The sequence below is a fragment of the Panthera tigris genome, chromosome F3 (genome assembly GCF_018350195.1).
Source record: "Panthera tigris isolate Pti1 chromosome F3, P.tigris_Pti1_mat1.1, whole genome shotgun sequence".
In the NCBI taxonomy this organism is placed as follows: Eukaryota; Metazoa; Chordata; class Mammalia; order Carnivora; family Felidae; genus Panthera; species Panthera tigris.
Genome location: NC_056678.1, coordinates 37,337,957 through 37,353,044, shown reverse-complemented (window position 1 = coordinate 37,353,044; position 15,088 = coordinate 37,337,957). Strand labels below are relative to the sequence as shown.

General features: G+C 35.1%; 1 protein-coding gene across 1 annotated transcript in view; it reads right to left on the bottom strand.

Annotated features, from left to right (window-relative positions):
* Positions 1-362: 362 nt before the first annotated feature.
* The window catches only part of NEK7 (NIMA related kinase 7), a 160,510-nt gene continuing 145,784 nt past the window's right edge, over positions 363-15,088 (bottom strand). Inside the window, exon 10 of the mRNA XM_042976374.1 lies at positions 363-3,184. Within this exon, the coding sequence (XP_042832308.1) occupies positions 3,074-3,184 (111 nt within the window). The 3' untranslated portion in view covers positions 363-3,073. The remainder of the gene's footprint in view (positions 3,185-15,088) is intronic.

Here is a 15,088-nt window from a genome sequence, read left to right as displayed (position 1 = left end):
TGTTTTAATTGTTAGGCTTCTCCCCAAAGGATAAAGTCTTAGAAATGATTAAGAACTGTTTTTTCTGTAGGTTAAGTGTTAAGCGACATAAACAATAGTAGGTTTTAGGGGGAAAACATCACAGATACATAAAAATTTTATTGTACTCATTTTTTAATTTTGTATTTTTATTTATTTTAGGATATTATACAATTTTCAAAGCTAACAACAGAATCTTTTTTAGTATGTGTATTTGAAGCATAACAAAATAAAAGTATTTCACAAAAGGAGTCCGTATTACAGTACTATTGAAATATGAGACATAGGATAATTATGCTTTTGTGGGTTATGAACATAATACATTCATTTTAAAGAAAAAAACATTTAATATGAATAACATTTTGGTTAAAATAAATATCATGTCATGTAAATGTTAACAGCAACACCTGAAGTATATTGATACAAAAAAAGGTGTTTTGTAATAGGTACTACGTAGAATGGTGAAGCATTCATGAAATGGCTGTAATATCTTATTAAATTTACAATCACTGCACATTGCTGAGCACTTTATTTATATGGGGATATCCTTCTTCCACCATTCCTAAACCTCAGCATACAAAACAAAGTTACCCCACATTTTCCTCTGGGAAACTGGTACCAATGTCTAAATAAGGTTTAGAATCAGATGTACCTTTCATTTTACTCCTTCCCAATTCAACTGTTTTACTTAATCAGTACAAAATTTACCTATAAACAGAAATATAAAGAGGATATTTTATAGGTGATTATAAAAATTAAAACTTCTAATCATCTTCATAATTCTTTGAAATGATCTCATTCAAAATTAAAATTTGTTTTTTACACAGTGGTTTCTTCAGGAAAAAGTATGAACACTTAGATGAAAAAAAAAAAAAAAAGATACAATACCCAAAACAAAAAGTTTCCACATGTAGAAAATAATAATGGACTTCCCTGATCATTAAATTCTTCCCAGCTACTTCCTTCTAGCAGAGAGATTCACTGAAAAGAAAAGCTTAAGTCTTTCCTTAAAAGTCACTATGAGGGGTTAAGCTAATGAATTTTAGATTCATGTATTTTTAAAGAATGCAAGAAAAAGGAGAGTGTTCCAATTACAGAAAAATTTTCTCTCAATCAATTATATTACAAGAAAATGAATAGGACACGAATGGTCAACAAAAATAATTCTACTCATACTTCTGGAGACAAATCTGTGGATGCTCAGTGTAGAAGTTCTAAGTAGCTGGAATCTGGGAAAAACAATGTCTCCAGCCCTCATTGAAAGGACCACCCGTGTGTCCTTTGTCTCTCCCAAGGTAAAATTATCCTTCAGGAACCAGAACCGATTAGATTCTGGGGAGAAAAAAAAGTTTATGCTTTTGCCCTTTATAAACCACTTTTAAAGTTTACAAATGACCGGAAAGTATTCAAATGATTGTACAAAAACTACTTATATGAGCAAACAAAACCAGCAGTTGCATCGGCTAAAAGTAGGTGTTCTCTGAACATGAGGTTTTCACGTTGGCAGGATTATCCATCCCAGGGTTAGAAGGTGGCATGGGGTCCTTGAACAGTGACTGCCACTCGGCCTCTGGGCTTTCACAATTCTGTGAAGAACTGGTCGCCACTAACATGAAGGCATTCAGGGAAAACCGATCTCCACAACAGCATTTACTAAGCTCTGCCCCTTTCCTTCAACTAAATGAAGCGTTACCATCTCTGTCACCTTCATGCATGAATACAGTACTTTGCTTAAAAGCTTCTTAACAGAAATGTTAATATCATAAAAATTCTGGCTGTGGTAATGGCCACTTTTCATTGCTTTAAACATATTCTAAAATTACAACCTTGTCGAATGAATCAGAACGGTGTCAACATTCACAGGTACAGTACAACATACATCCTTTCTTCTTCTCTAACAAGACAAAATTACACACATACAGGGTGGCCCAAATCTTAAAAAGTTAAAAAAAAAAATAATGTTTTTCATCCAGGAAAAGTGATGGTATACCAAATATTTTTTTAAAAGGGTATTATGTTCTCAGAAAACCTGACACATAATGGATAAAATGCACATACAATATAAATAAGTAACTTGAAGAATACAAAAAAAATTTCTGAAGGGGACCAATCCGAACTTCAATAAAATCTCTGAATAAAAACATATGCTTACACCTATAGTGTACAATTATGAAGAGAGAACTTAAATTTATAAAGAACTTGAAATATAGTACTGCAAGATTATTCAAAGAAGATTTTTCAAATGTACAAACAATAATAAAAACACAAAAAGAGCCTCGGGCAATGTGCAACTTTCAAAATTACTATCACACCAGCCAAACAAATCCTTAACCACTTTTTAAATGGATTCATTTATACCACTTTAACGCAAAGAGAATATCAAAGATATTAAAACAAAACAAAATAAAGCAAAGAACTCTTCAGTGTCTGACTCACATTTTGTCCCCCAATTTTTTTCACATTTAATAGTTGCATTTTGAAAGTTATTATAAGCTAAGAATTTGAAGTGTTTCTCAGTTTATGTCTACATTTATCTTAAGAATGGTATTTGAAAACTACAACGCTAAGAACTAAAACACATACTTCAAACTTTTAAAAGTAAAATAATCACAAAAGTTCACAATCGTGTTAATCTCAGATGTTCATAAATGACACAAAAAGCAAACGAGTCACGTGTTCAGATACTTTTCCTCAGGTTACAAGTCTATCTTGATGGGTGCCAAGCCTCACCTTCAAAATTTGGCACTGTGGATCTATCTGAACACAATTTATCCGCAAAAAAACTCTAAATATTTCTAAAGACCCTTAGTCATTAAAACCCATTAAATTTCCTTTACTCTTCTAACATGCAATTCGACTCTCCAAAGTCACGTGGGGTTTGCAAGAAGGTGACTTAAACGGGTACAAAATGAAGCTTATATGAAAACTGGTTAAGGATTCAAAGCACATTAGCTCTGAAATATTAATCTTAACACCCAGACAAAAACGGGGAGGTACGGTTTGCACAAAAATACTTTAAATTATTTGGGCGATGTTCTTCATGATCTTCATGTATTCAGCTGCTTGCGGTGTACTCATGCATCCTCTTTGCTACGTCATATACGTAGACGATGTCTGGTCGCTTCTCTGGATCTGGGTTGATGCACATATTCACTAACTGTCGTAGCTACAGAGAAAGAAAATACAAGATGCTTTAGAAAACCATTGCCATAAGTTATTAAAAATATTCTGACTAGATACAGATTGATAAGGAAAGTACATTTTCTGACTGAATATTCGTATGTGGAATTTAAAAAAACAAACCAAATGAGCAAAGGAAAACAAAAAGAGACAGACAAAACAAGAAACGGACTCTTAACTATACAGAACAAACTGACGGTTACCAGAGGGGAGGTGGGTGGGAGGATGGGGGAAATAGGTGTGGAGATCAGAGTACACTTATGATGAGCACTGAGTAAGGTAGAGAAGTGTCGAATCACTGTATTGTACACCCGAAACTAATATATTACTGTATGTTAACTATACTGGCATGGAAATTAAAAATTAAAAAAAAAATAAGATATATGACTGCTGTCAATGATTTTACAATTAGTTGAAAACTCTGAGAAGTATGTATAGTCATTGGTATTAATGTCAAGCAAAATGTATTGTCTACAATCATAGGCTTTAAAATAATTTTATTATTTTTCAAAGAAGCTTAATTAGAAGATCGTAGTCATGAAGGATAACAGGTTTTTAACTCTAAGGCTCCAAATTAACTGAAGACATATACGCGTTTATTTGATGTAGGATGTACTACATTAGCTGCAACTGTAAGTTTATATTTTCGCAATTATATAGTATATATCTATAGATCTAAATTTTTATGAGGCACAGAGTAGATCGGCTATCATATGCACTTATCACACACTCTTTTATATAAATATAAAATGTTTTTATTAGTTTCATATTAAAGAAAAACACTCTTCTGAACTAAGAGTAATAAATTACAAGCAAGGTGAATTATGAATAGTATTCTAATCCTCATCTCCATGAAGCAGGGTTAGCATCTTCACTTTATAGATAAGAGAGCTGAAGTTTACTTATTTACATTGCTTATTTACATTACAGAAAATATGCACATTCAATAAATTTAAAAAATGTATACCCTCCTCCCATCTGGTCCTAGAGCCGCTGAGTAGAAGAATATGGGATTTCTTTCTCAATTCCAGCTGCCATCAGTTTATGAGGCTATGTGTCTTCATAACACTGTATAAGGTCTTTCACAGATGATAAGCCAAATCAAGAGGAAGGGCCAGTTTCATTTGCTTTGTAAGTATGTCTTGAGAAATAATTTAGGTATTTTGAAAACTTGCATTAACTCTTTCTGGCCAGTTATTACCATGTAGTAAATGGTAATGGTAATGTTACTCCCACTGAGAGAGGGTCTGAGGATTTAAATTTCTATTCCTTGCAGTGCAGCAGACAATAGAATTCAAAATCCGTAAGGGGTACAGCAATAGCAAGGCATTTTATTATGGTGATCTAAGAGAAATTTAAATCAGAATGAGGTTGGCATTTTACCCATTAAAATAAAAACAAATACATCCCATTATACACAATACAAAAAACAGTAGGAAAAGCATTTATAAGGATACTTATATTTAAAAGATAATGTGTTCTAACAGGTCACCTAGTTGTCAGATAGTTTGTTTAGAGATAAAAATGACCAAAAAAAAAAAAAAAAAAAAAAAAGCAGAAAAGATGACAACAAAAAAAATATAATTGTGATACAAAAATTCATTCTATTGAACCAAAATGCAAGTAGATGTAATAGCAATTTTTGACGGAATAAAACTGGCACATCCTTCAAACCAGTCCAGAAGCCTTATATTTTCAGCTTAATACTTCAGAATTGGGTGACATTTCCAACCTACTGTAGCAAATGGTCACGTTCTCCTGTCCAGAGGAGAAGGTGGCCAAGATTAAAGATAGATGGATGTAAGTTTAGCTGAAGAGGACAGTGATTCTCTGGCTCTCCAAAGTAGAAAGATGAGAACCAGGAATAATAAAGGAGGAGAGAAGTAAAGTATAAGGTAAATGGAGAGGTAGTGGGGTTAGCAGCTGAGCAATTGCTTTTTAACCTCCCCTCCCCACTTAAAGATAGCCTTTATAAGGACAGGAGAATCAGAAACTCTGCAGTAGACAGATTGAAAGCAATACAATGTTTGCTTTTTCTTTTTCTTATGTATGTGGTTCAATCTCCATCTGAAATGTAGTTCATTTTGTCATAAAGATTTATCTTTTCCAGAGAAATGTCTAACAAGTCACATAGCATAAAATCAGATATAAAATATGCATACCTCAAATTTTTTCCTAAACTTTATTATATCATAAATTAATAAAATATGAAAAGAAGATCCTATAACATGAAAATATGCTTTAGTAGTGATTCTCACTCGTCGGCCACCCCAATGTCTCTAGAGGCCCTACTTCGCAAGAGACAGACAATGCTGGCATTGGAGGACACTCCTGGTTAATCAGGTAAAGAACCAGTCCAGAAAGGAAGGCTTATTGTCCAGGATGGGAAATGAGAAAATGACTCATTTTTCTTCCTGACAATCTGACTCTTCTTTCCTTTCTGCCTCTCCCTTCATTCATTCATTCATTCATTCATTCATTCAATAAAATCTTATTGAGCATTTATTATGTGCCAGACAGTTTATTAGGTAGTAAGGATAAAACAATAAATGAAATATACGTGGTACCTGCTGGGGACGGCTTACAATCAATCTAGTGCAGAAAGAAAGAATGACAAAGAAATAAATGTAAGACTGAGGAAATCATATAAACACTTCTCTTATAAACTATAAAGGGATAGGTATCTCAAGAGATATATGTGAGACAGAGGCAAAAAGACTGTAAATAGCCACCCAGAAAAAACAATCATCACTTTCCTCTTTTTCTTTCCATCTATTTAATGAATTGTTCCAACCTGACTCATTGAGGACATCCAGAGGACAGTATTCTTCATCCCAAGCACTACAACGGCATCTGTGGTCACTGTCATGTCCATTTGGACCCTCTATTCAGAACACACTTCTTGTGGCACCTAGATGGCTCAGTCAGTTAAGCGTCCAACTTCAGCTTAGGTCATGTCATGGCTCATGAGTTCGAGCCCCACACTGGGCTCTGTACTGACAGCTCAGAGCCTGGAGCCTGCTTCAGATTCTGTGTCTCCCTCTCTCTGCCCCTCCCCCACTTGCATTCTGTCTCTCTCAAAAATAAATAAACATTAAACACACACACACACTCTCTCTCTCTCTCTCTTCTTGATTACCTGGCATTACTCTTCATTTTCATTCCATTTTAGTCTCTGCCTCCCAGGGGCAGAGCCTATGCCTTACAATGTCCCGTGTCACATAGAAATGTGGGTATAAGCTCCTATCCTCCCGGACCTCTCACATCTGTCCCCTGCTATGAATGTGCTTTGATTTGATTGAGACCATGTCCAGTATCTTTCCTCCTAGTTAACCTTCTGCTTCTGGACTTACGTCACTCATTTCCAGGCCAGACCTCATAGCACAATCCTTTAACCACTTACTTGGCAACACCATTAATACGTAATCCTTTGTCTTTGTGCTATACCAACCCTGGCAATTGTTATCTTCGCTTCTCTCCCAGGACGTGAAAGACTGCTGGAGAAAAATCACAGACACCATACAGTCTGGAGTCACCAGATTCATGGTCCTAGCTGCAACTGGACCTTACAAGCTGTTCTACAATCCAAATGTTTTGACTCATAAACTCCATTTCCCCCAGTGGCTAATCTCAATCTTCACTAATCTGTAGGCACAGCCCTCAATTCCTTCTCACCCATGACCTTGCCTCCTACCTCATAAAGAAAAAACACTGTTAGGCTTAAGTTTTCCTCAGTATCTTATCTCAACCTATCAAACATATATACATCTGATCCATATCTCTGTTCTAGTCTCAGAAGAATTCTTTTTTCTACTGTTCTCAACCCTACCACTCAATCTCTTCTAGGATCTGCACCATTAGACATCAGTATCTGGAATATAGTTGGCTATGAATGAGTATTTAATGAATGAATATTTAATGACTTATTCTTCTATATCTTTAGCCTCTCCTCATGTGCCGATTCCTTCATCACAGTCTATAAGTATAGTCAAGTTTCTCTTCCTAACCACTGCCTGATCTAATGTATTTGCTCTACAGCTAAATTTCTTGGGGGTGGGGGAAAAAAAAAAAACACTATCTTACTATATCAACTTTCTTAATCTACTTATTTAAAGCCAACTACAATCACTTTTTCATCTCCTCCACCCCTAACAGTACTTCACTGAAATCGCTCTGGGGAAGGTGAACAGTTTGCTAAACCTAACAAACTCTTTTCTGTCTGCCTCTTACGACCTTTCTCCCTGTCTGCTGCTGCTGATCGCAGCCTTGCTGGGTGTTGTGTCCTCCTCCGGCCCCATGCACCATACTGGTTCTCCTCTGACTTTTCCTTCCTTTGTAGGTTTATCTTCCTCTGGCAATCCCTCTATTGTCAGTGTGTCCCAAGGGTCAGTTCTTCCCTTATCTCTTTTCCTTTCTCCACCATCTTAACCTACACACCTTCATTTACTCCCATGGCTTCAATAACCATCACAATATGCTAAGGAGCACACAAACATACCTATCCTCACACCAGACCTCTTTACAGGCTCTGTTAACGTATTTCCAAGCTGGCTTCTGAGCATATCTATCTACAAATACTAAATCTATCTACATATACTAAATCATATATGTTAATCATATTAATTATATTAATGTTAATCATATTAAACATGCTCAGAACTGAGCATATTAATCATATGTTAATCATATTAAACATGCTCAGAACTGAGATTTTATTTTCTCCCCAAACCAGTTCTATCTTGGCAATGCCTCCAATTTCTCAAGCCAGAAATCTGAAATTCCTACAAGACACTTCATCACACTTCCTCCCCCTTGCCTAAGAATCATCAACAAAGTCCTACTGTTTCCTATTTTTTCTTGCCGCAGACCCCACTGTTTACACTCAAGCAATAATCTTCCAACTGACAGCTTTACCTCCAGTTTCTTCCAATCTCCTTAGCACTGCCCAAACACGAAGCTGACCACACTTCAACGTTAAGCATTTCGATGGCTCCCATTGCCCTTTAGAAAGTCTAACCATTAGCATGGTATATTATAGGCTACTAACATTTGGCTCTTGCCTACCTTTCCAGCTTTATATTTAGCCCCAAACCCCTCCTCCCTCCAGCCCCACACTACACTCTAACCATAACAAAGCACTCACAGTTCTGTGTTCATCAAACTGTTTTATGCCCTGAATCTCTGTATGTTGCTTTGCTGCTTATTATAAAGCCTCCCTCAAAATCCCCCTACTTGCTTGCCTACCACCTACTCATTCTCTGAAGCCTCCCCTAAACATACTTATTGGCATGCAGAACTTAATATTCTCTTTGTCCTCCATCATACCCTCCAAATATTTTTTTTGAGGTATAGTTGACATTAACATTACATTAGTTTCAGGTGCTCATGTGCTTTTATTAAAGCCTTTACAATCCTTTATTGTACTTCATTTAGTATCTGTGTCCTCCTATTAAACTGAAAAGACCTGGAGAATGGGTATTAGATGAACAGTAAGTGCTGACATGTAAATGACAGAATGAATGGGGAACTTCTGAGTGAAGGAAAATGAAAAGGTTTTGTGGTCATGGCAACTGAGCTAAGGTGTGAAGCGTGAATGTAATTTTGATATACAAAAGGGCAGGGAAGAGTCTAAGCAGAGGGAACAGAATAAACAAAGGTGCTGAGCTAAAGAAACTGTAAGGTATATGAAAGCAATAGCAAGTACTTCTGAATGATTGGGGAGCAAGCAACAGGGATGAAATGATAAACGGAGGCTAAATAAAGGAAAGGCTTAAGGAGTTTAGAATCTATTGATATAGGCAACAGGAAGTCAGTACTTAAGCCAGGAGGGAGAGATCAATAAAGCTGTGCTTCGGTTAGTATTTTCTTGGCATAGTCAAAGAACAAAAAGAGAGCAATGCCAGCAGAATGTTCAATCAAGTTTCTCTAAGATTTCAGGCAAGAAATATTGTTCATCAGAAGTTCTCACCAGGGTATGTGAAAGGAGAGTGTCTTCACTAACGGAAGTAGGTAACAGAGAAGGAAGAGTGGCTTCGAGGGGGCAACAGGGACAGTAAATTTTGAAGGTATTACTTCTGAGATATCGACATATTGAGATTTGGGTAGAACTGTGAATTTCTGAATTCGGGGCTTAATTCTGTATCTATACCTAGATAACTGAATTATGCATACACACACACACACACACACACACACACACATAAAATAATTTTATATATATATAAAATATATATAAGTATATAAAAATATATAAAAATATAAAAATATATATAAATATAATATATATAAATTTATATATAAATATATATATATAAAACAATTTTTATGACTCTACCCATATCAGGATTATGAAGATGAAGGAGATAGCTTTAGTGAGAGGTATTAACCTATACTGAGCATAATTTTGCACTGTGTGGTTCTCTTAAATACTCATGTGTTACTTTAGTTTTATTTAAGGGCAGGTATCTTTCTGAATTTTAAAAAATCCTTTATTTATATAGGATTTACTATTTTACAAAATCTTCCATATCCTTTTAAAGTATTGTAATCTCTCATAACAATCTCAATTTACAGAGGGAAGAAACTAAGAACCAGTTAAAAAAATTAATGGTGAAACCTGAACTGGAGCCCGAGTCACGTGATTTTTAATGCAGGCCTTTGTCGCCATTGTTGAGAACTTGCTTACTTTTATCTAAGTTGGCCTTTTGGTTTGAATTCTTCATGATGCTTAATATAGCTTTGCATGCATAATGATTTCTCAGTAACACTTACCAACTGGTTAAATTTCAAATCATTAGCACTACAGAGGGATATCACTTAGTTTGAGATATTATCTGAGTTCCAATCAAGAGAGGTTAGTTACCAGGTACTGATAGGAAATACCAGTTCTATGGTGGCCACCAGTGAGCAGAGAAGGTAGAATCTCAGGTACTTTATTCAGATTCTCAGGGGTTGGTCTGACTTCCATCCAATGAACACAGTGGTGAGACACCTCAGCTATAATTGAGGGGGTCAGAGCTGACTGGCTTTTTGTTTTCCCTTAAGCAAATCAGCAGACTAGAATCCATCACTCTAGGTTCTTGGTAAAGAATATTAACGTGTATCGAATATTGAAAAACTTGAACGTTCAAAGAGTCCTGAAAGGTGTGCTACACAGCTCCTATCAGACACTTGTTAAGAAAGTGAAAATTTAGGGAAGGCCTTGAAAGGGACAAAGTCACCTTTATAACTTTGGATAAACCAAACTCTATTCCTTAATCAAATTGAGCCACCAGGAGGCTGCATCAGGAAACTCACTGGTTTATCCCAACGCCAATCACCTTTCCAAAACCATGCTTTAATGCTTGCTTTTGGCTTTTATCAAACATCACACAGGTATTATCTGTATAATTGCTACTAAAGACGCTGCCTGGTGCATTACTCATAGATCCTTATAGGAGATTCTTCTATTATAATCTAGTGGAAGAGAACATTGGTTTCTCTGGGTAACTGGTAACTTGAAAACAGAAATAATTTGCGGTTTCCCTTTGAGCCCTGACAGAAGGGAAGCAATAACTAGATGGGCAGCTCAAGCACACAACTATTGTTGGCCATTACGTTAGGTGTGTTTACATTCCCTTCCATCCTTGGTTCTGAATTTATACTTCCATTTCTATTTTAATAACTTGGTAAGTTATGTCTTTTATTGTAAGTTATCAGAAATTCTTTTTGAAAAAAAAAAGATGGTTTGTAACACAAAATGGGAGATTTACATAGGTCTGAATTCTTAACTGGGTGCAAGTTTTCCTGGATATATGTGAGATAACTACCGGTTGTTCTAAAGGCACTGGTTGTTCTGAATAGACTTGTTAACGCAGTGGAGGAAAAATCAGTTACAACAGTCTTTTGGCAATGTAATGGGAAAAAAAATCCCAATGTAAAACTTACTTTCATGTTACAAATAGCCATAGACTAAGTTTTATACCTTTAATAATTTGGTTTAAAAATACAAATTTATATGGATCTATGGATTGTCTTGTCATACCAGATAACAATTCAAGTTAGATAAATAAGGACACATCTCATCCTGTCTTCTTTCAAATGTATACAAGAGTACAGTATCACTCTTAACATGGTAGAGTTATTTGTGCCTCTGCTATAATAATGGCTAGGAGGATAAAACTGTCACCTACATGTTAGAAACCAGGAAGGAATAACATTAGGAGACAACAGAAAGAGGTTAAAAGTCATTGAGTAGAGGAAGAGGAAAAACTCTTACCTTTGCCAGATAGTTTCTAATTTTAAGTTGTTCAATAACTACTCAGATCAGGTTCATTTGGTTACTCGTTGCTTCACTTTCTGCAGCCAGTCAACACATCTAGAGGTCATGTTACTGAGATAATAGATGCTCCACACAACTAGTAGTTATTTTTTCTAGGTTTTCAGTGAAAAACTGGAATATAGTTCCCTTGAACATTTGCAGATCAAAAGATCTCTATATGCTCTCTCTGGGGTTTCAACTATGTGCTATTTAGTATCAGAGTGGAGAGAAAACCATTTCCTAAAATCTGATATATATTGAGTTCCTCTCATGAATCAGGCACTATCCTATACATTTTTACAAAGCTTAACAATTCAGTCTTCATAACAACTCTATTCTCATGAATCAGGCACTATCCTACACATTTTTACAAAGCTTAACAATTCAGTCCCCATAACAACTCTGTTCTCATGAATCAGGCACTATCCTATACATTTTTACACGGCTCAACGATTCAGTCTTCCTAACAACTCCATGGGGTGGGCGCTACTATGACATTTTACAGAGGAAGGTCACAAAGGCAGTAAGGAGCACAGCCTGGATTTGAACTGAAGTAGTCTAGCTTCAGAACCCAGGCTTTTAAAGTTACTGTGTTATATATACTGCTTGAGAAAAATCTTAATGTGCAGGTTCCCTCACGGCCACCTTTGCACAAAGGCGGGAGACCTACCAGATAGACAAAGATGGTTTTAGACTATTTGATTCTCAAAAAGATGCTAGCTCTAAAACTGGCTCATTTAGTTTCTAAATCAACAGATATGTCCTCATATTTCATAGGCCAACTCTAATCAAAAAGCAACCCCCCCAATTTTTTCTAGGGCTCTAAAAACTTGCAATGAGATACAGGCCTACTTTATCCATGAGAGATACATTTAAATGATGACAAAAAGTGTTAGGATTAGTATTATGATTAGTGTGACAATTTTAATGTTCTTTTTTTTTTTTTATTTTCTAGAGACAGAGAGAGAGAGAGAGAGAGCGTGAGTGGGGGAGAGGGGCTAAGGGAGAGAAAGAGAGAATCTTAAGCAGACTCTATGCTGGGAGTGGAGCCCTATGTGGGGCTCAATCCCACGACCCTGGGATCGTGACCTGAGCCAAAATCAAGAGTTGGAATGCTCAATCGAGCCACCCGGGTACCCCTTAATGTTATTTCTAATCCTACTCATGCATTAAAGTGACAATAACTCCTTCCAAACAAACAAACAAAAAAATGTACTTGAATTTTAACATGGGATTTTTTTATGCCAGATTATAAATTTACATAGTAACTGATGAATTATAAAAAATCTCTCTAACAAGTTTTCTCTCAGAAAGTCAGACATTAAATAATCAAAATGAAATAATTATCTTAGAGGTTTCCCTCAATGTTAGTCTTTACACTTTTTAAAAAGTTCCTATAAACCTCTGGAAGAAAAGAAGGTAAAAATCTTTAACATTTATCTAATATTTTGCAAAAGTCCTAAGTATAATACCATTAACCATGTTCAAGGAAACATACATTCCTACAGTAACTTTAAGAATTTTGTATATATTCTTGTGTGTCAGGCTTCAATTTCTAATAACATCATTAGGCAACTTGCTCAAAAAATTTTTGTGTTTCATCTGAGGGAGTTAGCTTTCCATTTATTCCTTTAAATTATAGAAATAATGCCAAAATCAGCAGATGTTACAACTTTGGTAAAAATAAATAGGGGTAAGTAAAGAAACTTTTTGTGGTTTAGGTTATGTCAAAAATTTCTTTAGTTTGTATTAACACGTTTGTAAAAAATTGTACTTTTTAAAAAATTGTTTTATATAACATGTTAAAAATAAGGCACAAGAGAGGTCTGATTACACAAAAAGCCTTACAAAATCAGAAGGAAAACTGTTTAATTCAGATGCTTAAGGGAAATTTAAAAAGCAATACAGAAATATTTAAATGAGTAAAAGCATATAGAGCAAAAATAAAATCAATTCTCTATGACATTTCTAAAGGATTATGAAATCACAGAGTTATATGGAAATTAATGAATATTTGTTTTCAATGAAGTGGAGAAAATACCAATATATATTGATTTATATATTTCCAAAGAAATATCAAAGCATATGGGTTAGTACCAGAAATATTTAAAAGAAGAGAGTGCTAACAGTCATTGTTAGCAGGGCGATAACCCAATTACATATCAAGTTCAGTCACGTACAGGTAATAACAATAGGGCTCTTTGTGCATTATAGCTTTAGGTCACTAACACAATTCTCAATAGAATAATAAAGACTGGTGCTATTGGTACTGTTTCTTTTTCACCCCCATCTTAATCCCTCTGAGACCAATTATGTTATATCAGCCTCCCAGATATACCCAATTTCCATCTACCCAAGGACACATTTTAGCACCCCAAAGTGGGTCTAATACATTAAAGTACACTATATTTCGGAGCTTTAGATATTTATACAAAATGATTAGGCGTACCCAACTTGTACACCAAAGCGTCACCAGTGATTGACTTGGGGGTAGAGGGAGAAAGGAAAAGAAAGCAATCTTACACAGATATAAGGTAATGTAATGTCTATATTTCACAACTGAAGATCATTCAGTGTGTCTTTTGAAAACTGTGAAAGTCTTACAGAAAGTTACACGGTTTTATAGGATCCCACAGGAGATGTGAAATATAGGGCACCGTTTTGGATTCATGTCTTTAAGGAGCAAGTCCCCCGTGTCACTTCTGAAGCATAAGTGAACAAAGGGCCTACTTAAATATATTTTTTAAACAAAAATGGAACATTCAAAGCTTAAAGATCTAATCTTATATGGCAACTCTAACTAAGGTGGTCAACTGATATTATAAATGATGAGAACAGCTAACTCACTGAACCCATTTTTTAAGAAGGAAAATCAAACATTATTAACAGTGTTTGAGATAACACTGAATGTTAAGTTAATCTTAATAAATAATGGCACAGTTATATATTTATTATTATAAATAGTCTCATCTCACTTAGCATTGGATGACATGATTATAAGGAGTACAGAGATATCCGTGAAAGCAGATTTAGCTCCAAACATTTATTGTGCCATTTAATTGAATGTCTCTCATGTAAATATTCCTGGGATCGTGTATTAGGAAGTTTCCTCCAGCACGAATTTAAATAACATGGGTTAATTTTGACTAACAACTCCAGGGAATATATATAGTTCTATTAAAAGTTGTGAATCTGGCAACTATAAAATAAAACTATGTAGACTGCTCCAATGAATAAAAAAGTTTTATAAACTTAGTTTAACTTCAAAGTATGTGAAAATAATCTGTCCCTGAGACTCTCATCTTTTTTTGCCTTATATACACAAAGCAGCAGCTCTTTTATGACTAAAACAAAGGTCATGTTTTTGTTATGGACTCAAACTTCAAAATGAGCTTCTTTAAGCATATTCTGAATTTAAATATGATACAAACAGAAGTTATTTATAAATGTTAGGTGAAAAACTTCAGTTATAATTTTTAAGGCGTTCATTTAACACTCACCCTTAAAGGGTAACTCTTTAGAAAATAAACTTTCTCTTATTAGTAAAATTGTGACAAACTGTAACACTTCTTGGTTGGTAGATTATGGACT